The 15000-nt window shown below is 38.1% G+C and overlaps 2 protein-coding genes across 2 annotated transcripts in view; one reads left to right on the forward strand and one right to left on the reverse strand.

The window, feature by feature from the left end:
* LOC138016349 (pancreatic lipase-related protein 2-like) overlaps positions 1–4798 on the reverse strand; it is a 4965-nt gene extending 167 nt beyond the window's left edge. The window contains exons 1-6 of the mRNA XM_068863504.1: positions 4729–4798; positions 4261–4339; positions 3646–3888; positions 2115–2423; positions 1435–1623; positions 492–722 (exon numbers count right to left, since the gene is read on the reverse strand). Of these exons, the coding sequence (XP_068719605.1) occupies positions 492–722; positions 1435–1623; positions 2115–2423; positions 3646–3888; positions 4261–4321 (1033 nt within the window). The 5' untranslated portion in view covers positions 4322–4339; positions 4729–4798. The remainder of the gene's footprint in view (positions 1–491; positions 723–1434; positions 1624–2114; positions 2424–3645; positions 3889–4260; positions 4340–4728) is intronic.
* A 1044-nt stretch (positions 4799–5842) lies between these two features.
* Positions 5843–11601, forward strand: LOC138016548 (pancreatic lipase-related protein 2-like). Its single transcript, XM_068863720.1, has 7 exons — positions 5843–5870; positions 6246–6323; positions 6641–6883; positions 8910–9218; positions 9706–9894; positions 10947–11177; positions 11499–11601. Exons 2-7 carry the CDS (start codon positions 6266–6268, stop codon positions 11510–11512), a joined length of 1044 nt encoding a protein of 347 aa, XP_068719821.1. The 5' UTR covers positions 5843–5870; positions 6246–6265; the 3' UTR covers positions 11513–11601.
* Positions 11602–15000: the final 3399 nt, after the last annotated feature.

Here is a 15000-nt window from a genome sequence, read left to right on the forward strand (position 1 = left end):
TGCTGCAAAAATACATCTTATATGCTGGAGGTAAAAAGAAATTTGAACTAGTTTGTTTGGATACAGTCAACTCTTTTTCTTTATTTTGGAGTCTGCATCAGAAAATCTACGCCAGTTTGTTGAAAAACCATGATACGAATAGTATGCTCTTGAATTAAGTTTGTTAAGTCAACCTCGCATGGCATGGCGTGTGGAAAAAAGGTTTTCACAACTGTTCCGAAAACAGATTAGCTTGTTCATTGTTGGCTAATTAAAGAGTGACAATGTGATATGTCTCCTGGAGTTTATAGGTCTGTTATGATCGAATAGAATGCATTCCTACAGGAGAATGGGAAATCGTAATCGGCATTGGCTTTGTATGGCAGAATGATCTTACTGTTTAACAGAATACTACGGGTGTAAAAGGGTAACGATCCAAGACAAATGCGGTTTCTTGGAGAAAATGTGATAAACCACACACTGGAAAAACTGCCAAACCAAAAGCAACTCACCACAAAATGGTTCGTGAGAGTTTGTAGTCATAAAGTACGTTCCGTTCTTGTTGGTTTGATCAGCAGCATAACCCAAAATTGGACATTCACCATCGCATGTGGTGCAAAATCCTAAAAGATACCGCAGGTTGGTCTTGCATGGATATGCTTTCCACGAACACTTGTTCTGCACCGATGCTATATAGTATTCTGCAGACCTGAGGTGATTACATCCAATGGTGTTGAAGACGTCTGTTTAAGAAAATGTAGGGAGAGCGTTCTTCATTTAACCGTTAAATAGCATAGTTACTGGAAACTAACAATTTCCTTTTTAAATTGCGGTTGCAAGATGGGCAATTATTCTTATCTCGCGTACAGAGGCAATTGACCATTTTGCAGTTGTGTGCTTTGTTATCTAGCCGATGAATGAAAGTGAGGCTGGAGTTGACCTTCCTCGGATAGAAAGGTCACTGCTTTATGTAAATTGAACTATTTAGCACGAGAAGAACTTCGTTAACATAAGGAGGGAGGAGGAGGGAGGTCTGGTCAGGTCTGTATCCCAACAAGGTCAACTCCAGCCTCACTTTCATTTTAAAGGCCAGGTAACAAGCAAATAGCTATGAAAAAGGTCAATTAATCGATTATGTTACTTGCCACTAGATTACGTTTTACAAAATAAGCTTGTTACGTGTACTTCTTACTTGTCTTTGAGCTTTTTATTTGACGAAAGCGGTGTTTTAACTAAACGAAAATGAAAGAATGGGCTTTTTTTGGAGAGGGGAGGGGAGGCGATGTTGCTACTAAATGGCATAAATATCGGTATATAATGTTTAAGGCAGGGTTGTCTATTTCTTTGTAATCGGTCGATTTCATTTTGTGCTCTTTGGACTATTACAAGTTTTGCAGTTGGAAAAAAATCCAACATTTTATGGCACTTTAAAAAAATTAAACATTACTTACGTACCAAGTAGGTTGGACAGACAACCCGGCTGTAGAGATCCACCGTTTGGAAAGAAGTCAATATGACCAACAGTTTGTGGAGTTCCTACGAATGGTTCATTGGTATGGACGACATCAACACGTTTAGCATCAGTTGGGTCTAAACGAACATCCGGATCCATGTATGAAAAGTAATTGCCTGCGGGATCTAAACCTAAATATTGAGAGTAAAAACGTTCTTTATAATTCATTGCCGTGTTGGAGAAGAGTGTGAAGACAGTACTTGGAACTAACTTTTACTTAGGTTGCACCACAGCCGCCATCTCAATATATCTCAAGAGATCACAATGGGTAAAGGCAACGAACGAGTCTGAACGTTGAAAGCTTCTCACAATGAAGCCAATTTTTTTTCTTCGTTTGTTGTTTCAGGTTTCTTTTAGACTCGCTTTACTATCATGTGAGAGTTTCAGAAAAAGAAACACTACAGAGCAGCGAATGCAGCACTGATGTCTATAAGTTTGAATTTCTTGTGATAAGCCGAAAATCTAGGCATGTAATAACTAGCCATAAAATACGATAACAACTGCGAACGAAAACTAGTAATTAAGCTATATCTAGTCGGGAATTTGAGTGCCATGTTTGAGTGGTTTTTGTCACCAAAATCGGCCTTTTCATTTCCTCATTCACTGAGTGAAGCTCAGTTACCTGTAATACGACCAAGAACCATATTACTCTCTCGAAGACGCCTTCCAGTGTATCCGGCAATTTGAGCGCCAAGGCTGAATCCAATAAAGTAGAAATTGTCAGCCAACTTTCTGGAACCACCGTTGTAATTAATTATGAGCTTTATCAGTTCCGCAGCCTGTGCCCCAACTAATCGAGTGTTTCCTGAGGACTGCTCGTACAGAGATTTCGAACCACCGGACCAATCCACTACGATAACGTTGCAATCTTCTCGCTCTAGAAGCGCATCTTTTAGTCTGTATCCCCAATTGTTATGCCCAGGTCCATCCTCTATTTGAAAAATAGACAAAAGTATAGTCGAAAGGTAAAGAATTGATATTTAAAAAAACTAGTAGTAGTGTTTTTAGACACGATGAACATACATGTGTGGCGATGCACTTATAAATTTTCAATTACGAAAAAGAAAATAGGCTTGTCATGTAGACTTGAGAAAAAAAAGCATGGGAATAGTGTGAGCCAAGTCAGAATGTTCTGTGTATCATTCAAAGACCATATTTTTACGAGATAAAAAGGTCTTGAAGACTCAGCTATGCGAGGATACGTATTCAGTTGATCGGGCCTATAAGTGCTAAGGAAACAAAGGTACTGTCCGAAAACTGCTAAAACCTTAGATAAGCTGTTATCAAATAGTTGTTGGAATTTTTTTTCACGGGTTCTTCGATCTGATGTCCGTGGTGATATCATGCAAATTCACATCAAGGAAGCAAACGTAAGGAAACGAATATGACATCGCAGACATTGAATATATATTTCGCAATCCGGTATTCAGGATACAAGATAAAATTGCCACTTGTTTTTAAAGTGGTACGCTACCTTTTTTTAGGTATGCATCTTAATCACTCATAAATTAGTAACAGAGATCTTAATGGTTTCTGTATTCAACTCCGATTTCCTCCGAGACCGAAATCGAAAACCTCTCTGGCTTTGCAGGATGAGCATTCCATATCAGCAAATCTAAAAGACACATGTACGCGACTGATTTCAGTTATCTTGTATTGGATAACAGGCTAATTAACAATTAATTAGTTTTTCAAAGAAAGTTCAACTACCACAAATGAAAGAGAGCAATGCCCAATGACGCTTTAAACTTAAATAGCGCCGATATAAAGGGAAGTAGCCCAGAGGTAAAAAAAATAAACGTTATTTTCAGTGTTAAATTTGTACCTTGATTACGATTTTATTACTTTTAAATTGTTGCGAAAACATGATTCTTGGAATGATGTCCAAATATTTAACTTTAAGAGCTAAATGATGAAACCAGTCGAAAGGAAGCTGAATCGATGTATTCTATATTTTTTTCGATTAATTAGTGTCCAAAAACGCTGTATGAACTACAGTGACCAAGGAATTTTAACGTTTTCTCCGTGAACTTTGTATATTTGGCGAAATAAATCAAGATATTGGAGACTAATTTTGTCATAAAATGTCATTGTCGTGCACTGAAACCTGGCTTGATAATTATCTTCTGTCTATAGAAAGTCGTTCAACCTACCTGTCCAGCCATGGCAGATAAGAATGGTCCTTTTTAAAATGTCAAAATTTGACATTTTCACAGTTTCAATGTCCATATCGTCAATCAATTGGGCGTAGTCTTTGTTTGATCTTGTGAACAGCAGAAATTTTGTGTTGATGGTCTCAGGAGCTTGAGGAAGCCACATCATCACATTTACAAATGGCGGATCGTGGCTGAAACATCCGTACTTTTTATAGCAGACTTTACTCTTGCCTAAGAAAGCTAGGGTAAGACAGAAAGCAAGAAACGTAGAACTTTCTGCGAATTTAAGTTCCTAAAAGGTGGATCATGAAACAAAAGAAACTTAATAACGACATATTTTTGGCCCCAGATTATACCCGATTGTGCTGTTACTCCCTTGTCAGTAGTGATCTTCTATCTTCCTCCACGCTCTCTTTTCTTTATTTGTTTAATATTTCTCACGAAAGGCCTCCGAAACAATAGACTTTAAAAACAATGACGGTTGGTATTACTACTGACAATCGCAGCCAATTAATTAATGCTAGTAGCAATGTCATTTCAGTTCTCTTTATTCTCTGTATTGAATTGAGGAACTACCATTTTAATAATTACGATTCAAAGGATCATTCTTACCGCTTGAATGGTCGAGTAGACGGAGAACGACTAATATTATCAAAAAGTGATATTTCTTCATGGCTTCGTTGTCAGTAACCTAGTGATAATGAACAATAGTTGGGAAGACAAAAATAAAACTAACCAATACAAACATTTACGTGACCATTCATTAATACCCGTCCCTTTTTGAAAATTATTACTATTTTCATTGTTTAAGTACACTGCCCGTGTAATGCTACGCCTAGATGCATTCAAACAATTTGAAAACAGTAAAAATAAGACTGAGAAATCAATGATAGTAATTTATCAGATGTGTGTAGGATTTCTGCTAAAAATTGCCTTCCTAAAAGAAATAGTTGTGTTTGAGTAAGTAGCACCTAGCGAGATCAAAAAAGAGGAGAGTGAGACAAGAACGAGGTTTTACTCGGATTTCGATGTACCCATATAAACTTTCAATAAGCGGACCAATAATAATACAACACTTACCGCACCAGTGTTGGTGAATCCAGAACAGCTTGACAGAGTAGAGCGAGACCACCACTCAGCCCTGTTTTATATAACAAAAATGAAAACGAGGCTGTTGTTCCTTGCAATGTATTGTGGTTGGTCGTCCAAACGCCTTGGGTGGTCCATGCTCGCATATTCATTAACATTGTTCATTCTAAAAGGAAGACAACACATATCTTTGGGGAGACAATCGCGCTTTTTTTTTTGGCGGACGATTGTGTTTGCTCCTCTGAACTTGCACACGCTTTTTTTTTTAGCGGACGATTGTGTTTGCTCCTCGGAACTTGCACACAGCCGATAAATCACCACTAGGTGTGATTAATTAATCAACAACTGAAGGGCATCGGATTTCAAACAATTAGTCCGTCTTCACAATTCTCTACCTTTCCTTATTTGTTGTTTCATTTGCTATGCTTCTACTACGCTCTTGGAATTAAACTTTGAAACCGTTAGCCTTGATTTATTATTGGTAAACACCAACACAATAACAAAGAGTATTGTATCATCTGCAATTTTATGACCCATGGCAATTACAGGCAATCACTGCTCAGCAAAATAGCTTTTTCAGTCCTCTTTCATGCATCATCATCATCAGTGTCATCATAGTCGCATCACGTCACATCCTTTATTCCTAATGAACAAGGCAAACAATGGTTATACAATAAACCAAGTCTTGACAGTACGAAAATGTTTAGTGGCTGTTTTAAGAAATTTAAAAAAAGTCCTATTTTGTCATTTATGATAATTACTATTTTACTATCATTATTTGGAAGCCAGTAAGCTGCATGTTTGAGGCAATTATGTACCAAGGATGATAAAAGTCCAACCAAACTTAAACTAAAGCAGATAATCGCATGAAAAAGAAATCATCATTAACAGATGGTGTAATAGTCTCCCCAAGGATGTGTGATGTCCTCCAGAATGAATGGAGTTAATGACCATGCGAGCATGCACCTCCCACTTTCCAATAATCTATGACTTGAACCACTGTGTTGCAACGACCAACCAGAATCCATTGCCAGGAACAATAGCCTCGTTTTCATTTTTGTTATATAAAAGGGGACTGCAGAAGTAGTCCCATTCTACTCAGTCAAGCTGTTCTTGATTCACCAGCACTGGTGCGGTAAGTGGTATGTTATGATTTGCCTGCTTACTCAGAGTTTATACATAGTGGTACATTGCAATCCGAGCGACACCTCGATCTAGTCTCATTGCCTACACTATCCTCTCGCTAGTGCAACTTATTCAAACACTTCACGTTTTATCATAGAAACGCAACTGTTTCTTTTAGAGGACAAATTTCTAGCGGATCTCCTGCACCCAGCTGATGAATTACTTTGGTGATTTGTTATTTTTATTTTGCTGGAATTGTTTTAATGCATATTTGCGTAGCATTATAGGGAATTCAAAAAGGCTATAAATGAACGGCCACCAAAATGTTTGCACTGTTAATATACAAATTATTTTTGTCTTCCTAACTATTGTTCATTATCACTCGGTTACTGACATCGAAGCAATGAAAAAATATAATTTGTTAATAATCTTGGGCGTCCTTCTACTCGACCATTCAAGCGGTAAGAAACATTCTTTGAATAGTATTAAAATAATTTATCTTAATTCAATGCACGATATATAAAGAGACCTGAAAATAACATTTCTACTTGCACTAATTTACTGCAATTGTAAGTGGTAATGAAATATCTTTTTAAAATAATTGCTTCGGAGGCCTTTAGTGGGGAATATTAAACAAATGAAGAAAAGAGAACGTGGAGGGAGAGGAAACATCGGTGACAAAGAAGTAAAAGCGTAGTCTCATTCTGGGGCCAAATCTCCACATTCCTGAAAGTGAATTTGCACTAAGTTCTACGTTGCTTGCTCTTTCTTACCCTAGCTTTCTTTGGCAAAGGGAAAGTCTGCTACAAAAAGTACGGATGTTTCAGCCACAATCCGCCATTTGTAAATGTGATGATGTGGCTTCCGCAAGCTCCTGAGACCATCAACACAAAATTTCTGCTGTTCACAAGATCAAACAAAGACTACGCCCAATTGATGGACGATATGAACATTGAAACTGTGGAAATGTCAAATTTTGTCATTTCAAAAAGGACAATTCTTATCTGCCATGGCTGGACAGGTAGGTCGAACGACTATTTTAGACAATGCAGATTATCATCAATTAAGCTAGGTTGCAGTGCACGACAAACTAATTTCATGACAAAATTAGTCTCTAGTATCTCGATATATTTCGCCACATACAAAGTGCACGGAGAAAAATTAATTGGTCACTGTAGTTCACGCAGTCTTTGGACACTAATTACTCGTTAAGCCATAATCCTTAGCTAGTCTGAACTTTCGGGCTTCACTGCACGGTGAAATTCAGTGTAGAAGGAATTGTTGGTTTTCACTCACGTGATCAACAGCCATGTTTTTCAACGAAAACAAAGGGAAGCGTTTGCATAATAATAGAGCTAAATTCCTGGAGGATTTGGTCGTGGCACCAACATGGCGGTCGTGACGTCATGTGAAAACCAAGAATAGGGTGTATCCTTGAGTGGCTCCGCGGATCTTCGGTGAAATTTAATGTTAAACCAGGCTTTATAAAAGGTTTCCCAAACCAAAAGTGAGAAATTTGATCGCAACGTGATAGAATACGAAACCAAAGAAGAAAAACCATAGTCTTCCTAGCTTTTGTTTTCTTTCCACACCCCTTCAAGGTAATGAGCAAAGCTCTGGACAGCGAGTGTAAATGTCAGCCAATGTAAGTCCCGTGATTACGCTTTTTCTATTATAGATCTGACACTTTTTCCGTGGCTGTAAGTGATTTTCCGGAGAACAATAGCCATTTTGCGCCATGTGACATTTCACAACAATATTAGTCTCAAATATCTTGATTATTTCGTCATGTACAAAGAACACGGAGAGAAACATTAAAATTGATTAGTCACTGTAGTTCATGCAGAGTCTAGGCGAAAATATATAACTCTTCTGATGTAGCTTCTTTCGGCTGCTTCATCATTCAGGCCTTAAACAATAAAAGCACCCGGCCTTCGGCCTCTTACTTTCATTTAGTTTCTCGGTGTTTGGAACCTATGATGAAACACAAAGCACTCGTTGTTGATATATTACTTAAACTTTTCTAATAGTCAAGTAGATCACTGCACACCTGATAAAATGTGCAAGACTTACCGTCCACGGCTTTTGCAAAAGTTTAAAACCTCAACTTCACTGTTATTTTTCAAAATCCTTTTCATTATACAATGTATTCATAAGCTCATTATCTAGTTGAGATGACTGAAATCAGTCACGTGCATTCATCTAATAGCTGGAAAGAATGCTTATTCTGAAAAGCCCAGATTTTTTTATTTCGGTCTCGAAAGAAATAGGTGTTGACTACAGAAACAATTAAAATGTCTGAAATATTAATTAATGCGTGCTCTTATACAAAGATACGGGAATCAACATGTAGACACGCGTAAACGCAAAACATCATGGCTCTTTTTTTACGATGCATACCTAAAAAAAATAACTAAGCACTTTAGAAACAAGTGGCAATTTTGTCTTAACACATATCTTAAATGGTTCCAATAATATACAGATTTGGCCAAGCCTAAAAGCAGAGCTCCCGGCTTGTTTATTCTTACTGGCTGTACGATTAGTGAAAATAAAAGGCTTTGGAACTGCCCGCCTTTTGGTTTTCCCGGATATTCCTTAATTATATCATTTTCTTCGCTGCCTAACTAGTGAATTCCACGGTTAATTTCACCTGAAAAACCGACTGATCGCATTAATCATGAACGGATGAGTGTATCGATTTTTCCAGCGAAATTTACTGTCGAATTCACCAGTAAGGCAACTGATTTTTCTTAAATCACAAGAGTTTTAAAGAAAACAAATAAATCCTCAGCAAGCGAACGGAAGAGGAAAGAATCCATTTCAGAGTCGACTGTCAAAAGCCAGTAAAATCTGGTCTTGGAATTATCCACATGGCATTCTAACTTGCCTCACCCCAATGCCGCGTGCTTTTTCAGTCCACACAGCACGCCTAATTTAAGTTTTAAAAGACGGTTGTCTTTAAAGAGCATCGTAGATTTGAAGCTGTGGAAACAACACGCTGCTCCTATTTCATCGGTTCTAAAACACTAATGCTCGTTTTAAAATAGAGGATGGACCTGGACATAACAATTGGGGATACAGACTAAAAGATGCGCTTCTAGAGCGAGAAGATTGCAACGTTATCGTAGTGGATTGGTCTGGTGGTTCTAAATCTCTGTATGAGCAGTCCTCAGGAAACACTCGATTAGTTGGGGCACAGGCTGCGGAACTGATAAAGCTCATAATTGAATTCAACGGCGGTTCCAGAAAGTTGGCTGACAATTTCTACTTTATTGGATTCAGCCTTGGTGCTCAAATTGCCGGATATACTGGAAGGCGTCTTCGAGAGAGTAACATGGTTCTTGGCCGCATTACAGGTAACTGAGCTTCACCTACTTAATATTGATAGCAATGAAGAGGGCCGGCTGGTGTTGATGAAAGAAAGCGCTAAAACACGCCGCTCAAATTCCCAACTTGGTATAGCTTAATTATTCCTGCCCCCCCCCCCCCCCCCCAGAAATTGTGCTTTGTCATTTACATGTTTTCATTCGCCGTCATTTTGCTATCAGATCGATACGCTTTCGACTAAAAACAAGGATCTCAGACTAACAGTCATTTGCCGTTAACCGGATTGCGTACTATTTCTTACTTTTTATGAAACTGTCCCGTAGTAAAGCGAACCTGTAAGCCTAACCCAAACCAAAAAACGAGGAAAACAATTTAATCGTTGTCCTTACCCATTGTGACCTCCTGATCGCGGATGTGGTTCTATTTAGCTAATGGTCTAGTTCTAAGCATTCTGTCTTCAGACTCTTCTCAACAAGCCACTGAATTTTAGACAACGTTTTTAATCTTAATATTTAGGTTTAGATCCTGCTGGCAATTATTTTTCATACATGGATCCAGATGTTCGTTTAGACCCAACTGATGCTAAACGTGTTGACGTCGTCCATACCAATGAGCCATTCGTAGGGACTCCACAAACTGTTGGTCATATAGACTTTTTTCCAAATGGAGGATCTCTACAGCCGGGTTGTCTATCTAACCCACTTGGTAAGTTTACTAAAATACAAGTATTGTGCAATATTTTCTGGTACCAAAATAGTCCAAAGAGCGCTTTACTTAAAACAACGCTTTGGTAAAAAAGTTCAAATACAAGCAAAAAAATCCAATCTATGCGTGCAACAATCTTATTTCGTAAAACATATCTTAGTGACAAGTCACCGATAATCTAATTGCCTCTGTAGTCGACAGAAGAATAATTGCCCGGCTTCCAAGCCCGGGTAAAAGACTTCAACATCTGCTCGATTTTGTTGAACGATGTTGATTGCTGGGGGGTGGAAACGGTTCAACAAGCTTCACAAGAGGCCTGGTATTCAGTCCCAGACTCCAGCCGTGATTGTTACTGTGGATACTTTACGGAGAGACCGTTCAGTGCGCTCAATCATGCCCAACAATATTAGTTTACGGTTCGCGTTTACGCGAAACGGAGGGCTGCTGCTTTTCATAAAAGCGTGAAAATGATCATATTATTCCAACGGGTGAGGCTAAATCGCGTGGGTGGGTGGATCGTGGGTCGTGTTTGTTTGAAGATAAAAAAAGATGTATATTAGCTCTCTCAGTGCTTGGTCCAAATTTGTCTTAGGTCTTGTCTGTTTCGAGAATCTCCAGTCGTTGATAAAAAAAAGTTAGGATTAAGGACCCACCCACCCACGCCAATTAGACACTCCCTATTCCAACTCGTCTCTCTCTTTTGAAAAGTCACTTGATACTTGCTGGTAACAAGATAGAAATGAGCTCGTACCAAACAAGTTTCTTCCATTTTTGGCAAGACGCAAATTTTAGTCCGACGTTTGCTATTTGCCATGAACATGATACTTAATCTTTTAATTGAAAGAAAACGGCTTCAAGCAAGGTCAACTGTAGCTTCACTTTCATTCATCGGCTAAGTGACAAAGCACACAACTTTAAATGGTCAATTGCCTCTGTGCGCGACATAAGAATAATTGCCCATCTTGCAACCGCAATTTGAAATTGTTATTTTCCAGTAACTATGCCATTCAACGGTTAAATGAAGAAAGCTTTCCCTACATTTTCTTAAACAGACGTCTTCAACACCATTGGGTGTAATCACCTTCGGTCTGCAGAATACTATATAGCATCGGTGCAGAACAAATGTTCCTGGAAAGCGTATCCATGCAAAACCAACCTGCGGTATCTTTTGGGATTGTGCGTCACATGCGATGATGAATGTCCAACTTTGGGTTTTGCTGCTGATCAAACCAACAAGAACGGAACGTACTTTATGACTACAAACTCTCACGAACCATTCTGCGGTGAGTTGATTGTAGGTTTGACAATATTCTGGAGAGAAGTTTGTTTGTCGATCGCACCTTGCAGCAAGGCGTTTTCTGAACCCCGATGATAATTACTATTCATTTTATAGTGCAGCCCAATCGGTAATTACGGACTTGTATACCCCAGCAGACAAATCTTAGTTCTGTGACTTGATAAACACCAACAAAAGAAATAAAGAACAGACCGATACCATTGTAGTGGTACAAGCACCAAAATAAGAACCAAAACCACTAGTTAAGACATAAGATGTACCTGTATGTTTCGAACACACTTCTTAAATGCTTTTTCTTTTATTTCAGGGATGGAAGCTTGATGCTTTAAACGTTCCAAAACTAAATCCTTCTTTCCTTGTAAGAAATTGCATGTATATTAATCTGAATAAACATGATTTGAGAATTAAGAAAGAATGTTCCGTACATTAACACGTACTATGAAACGAGTTTGCCAAAATAGTATATCGTGCTTAAAAAGTGGGTCCATGTGACTGCTCCCCTATAACGAAAACTTTTTTTCAGGGCCTCAGTGTTTGGCCTTGGAATAAACAGGCTCTTTTGGGAGCCCAAAAGGTTAAGGCGGTGTATGATATTTACGTTGGCGGAATTTTTCAATCGGGGATAGAACAATTGCGATAAATTAAAATTCAGGCCAAAACAAAAGGCATCATCTCGAAGCTCTGGGTAATAAACTCGTACAAATCCTTATATTTATTCCCCAGAGCCTCGAGATGATGCCTTTTGTTTAGGCCTGAATTTTAATATATCGAAATTGGTCTATTCGAGTACAATGTTATTCACTGTTTTTGACCATGAAATATTAATTTTTCACGTCTATCAGCTTTTCCATTTAAGGACAAAAAGAATCTGGGCAGATCTGACATCCAAATCAAACCCCATTATTATACCTACGATCTTTTAATTTCTCTAATTTTTGACTGAGGCCATTACCGATACAATGATCAAGAAGCAATTGGATCAATAACTTTGTCACTAGGGTACTTTGTGAAAATATCGGTTTTAATCTCCTGAGGGCGGCAAGTAATTTTGACTCTTTACTGGTTTGCTTTTATGATTTTATCAAGATCTTTTCCTAGCCACACCCCTAAAAAGCTTTCAACCCATTTAAAGTCTTTTTTTCCGAGCTAAAAATAACCTTGATTTCCCCAGAAGCACCAATCCATAGTACTTCGGTTCTTAGTATTTTAATTTTAACCCCGAAATATTTCTGTAAAGGTCCAAAATATAAAACGTTGAGAGCAAATATTCCGTGGAGGTCTAAAACACAGGTCGCTTTTCACGGGTCACTCGTTGCAGGTCGTTGTTTTTCCTTTTGAAAAGTAACCCGAAACCCTCAATTTGGCTACGCCTAGGGAAAGCCAAATTCAGGGTTTTGGGTTTCTTTTCAAAAGGAAAAACAATGACCTGTAACGAGTGAAAATCAACCTCGCAATTTAACTCGCTAACACCAAATCCTAATAGGGAAGTTAATTTGTCTCCATTTGAGTGCGCCGATTACACCTACGCGTGTCTCATGAGAGATTTCAATTGACTTGCTGAAATACAAAAAAATTAAATTAGCTTAATCTTATTGCAATACACGCAATGCTTTTCTCACTCGTCACCAGAGCCTCCGAACGTCCCAAGGCTTTGGGGAAACTCTATGTACGAGATCATGCGCCGTAGGGTTTTTATAGCCAAGATTTGGCTATTTGAACCTTACGGCGACAGCTCACTCCTCGTGCTAACATGAATGCACCAATTAGAGACGATTTTGATCGTTCTTCACGAAAACCAATGAGAAGACACTTTGTTTTAGGGTTCCCCAGAGCTCTTCTCTCCATGATCAGTCAAGAGAAGAGCTCTGGGGTCGAGACTGAGCTTTTCTGTTACCAACACGACTATACGTATATGGTACCTCAGTCAGAATTTAATCGACAATACCTTTACAAATAACCTGATTCATGATATTTCCAGTGGCAACATCGTTAGCGATACAGCCGATCATTTTAACACTTCTATATTAAAGTGCCACTATGATTAAATTTTTACCCCTTGATTTTTTTAGGCGTACCACAAAGAATTCTATGAAAGAATAAAAATACCGTTTGTAAATACCTGCATTAGTTCCGGAGATATTTAAGCTTGAAAAATGTGTAAAATATGCAAATGAGATAACTGATGTCATACACTCAACCCGATAGTAGATCAAGTATATAAATAGAGACATAAATAGATCTTCGCCAATTTGCAGCGCAGACCATTCATTGAAACTTGCTAGGCTAATAGTTCTACAGAAAACACACTTACGGCTATAAAACATTGTGTTCCCATGGCAACTCGCTGTTTTCCAGTCCTCACCCACTTGATTTTCACTTTAAACAAGACCACAAACTCAAGCTAACATATTTATATGCTTGTTGGATCATGTATATAAGGCACCATTTGCAAATATGAAAATAGAACGCCAAAGGTGGCCAGAAATGCATTTAATATTGGAGAGGTCTGGAACCCAGTATGTTGCCATGGTAACATTAAGCTCAAATTGTGGAGCACATTTAGTAGAATCTTACTGCAAAGAATCAAACATTTCTGATGCAAATTGGCTGAGATATCCTTTTTCATCATATTTGATCAAAATTTGAGTGTATGACGTCATCACTTGGCTAATTTGCATATTTTAAAAACTTGAATATCTCTGGAACAAAAAGAGATATTTGAAAATAGTCAAGAGCATTTTTCTGCTCATGCAGGCTACTTATTTATGTTTTAAAATAGCTTCAATAGAAAAGATGTGATTTTCATCATAGTGGCACTTTAAGTGTTTATGGTCGTAAGCAAAAACTCTAATGGAAATAAACAAGAAAAAATAAGGGATTTTTCGAAGTTCAATGCGGATAAATTCACTGATTTAAGCGCAATTAAATAGAACGAGATTTCCTGTAATTGCGATGTAAACATATAAATAATGTAGTTAATAAACATGCACCACTCGGGAATGTTTCTGTGCGTAAATTTAAAATTCTAACTAAACGTGTCCAAACGTTGGCTGACAGTTAGGCTTAAGTCTATAAACGGTGAAGAATAAATTGTTTTCAATCGGACTAGCAAAAATATAAATTATATCGAGATAAGTTGGCAACTCTTATTCGATTAAGAAAACAACGTTTAATCAAAGCTTTTTTGATTCTCATATTATGAATATAAAGTCAACATGGAAAGGTATCAATAAATTACTTGGAAATGCAAAGAAGACAAAGAAATATGAGAGAATTGGCTTTAATCCTTTAAATAAGCACGATGCCCTCCCTACACATGACCCTAAAATGATTGGTAATACGCTCCGCTCTTACTTTTTCGGAATATATTCATCTACCATTACAGTCAGTTTTTAATTTTGACCCAATCATACCACAACAAATTGAAAAAGAAATTGGCCACAGCCATGTAATATTCTCTATGTATACTTACTCAATGGGCTTTACCCTGCAAAACTCAGGTATGCTAAGTTGTGCTGAAAACTGTCGATCAATTTCTCTGCTATCGACTTCTAACCGAAAACTTGAAAAGCTTTCATATGTCAATCAACAGTTAACACAACAATCCGCACACCGTTATTGCACCATCGTCACGCGACTACAATCGTTACTAAGGGAGGGTACCTGTGGCGATCGCCTACGCTACACCACTTCCCCTTTTATGAGCACTGTCCCAATGCTTGTCCACTGCGCAAATCACTTCCGGGTAAACTCAAGAGAACTTTAAATTGACACAACAGAGTGCGTCTGTAACTAACATCTCTAATTAA

This window comes from Montipora capricornis, chromosome 9 (genome assembly GCF_036669925.1).
Source record: "Montipora capricornis isolate CH-2021 chromosome 9, ASM3666992v2, whole genome shotgun sequence".
Taxonomy (NCBI): Eukaryota; Metazoa; Cnidaria; class Anthozoa; order Scleractinia; family Acroporidae; genus Montipora; species Montipora capricornis.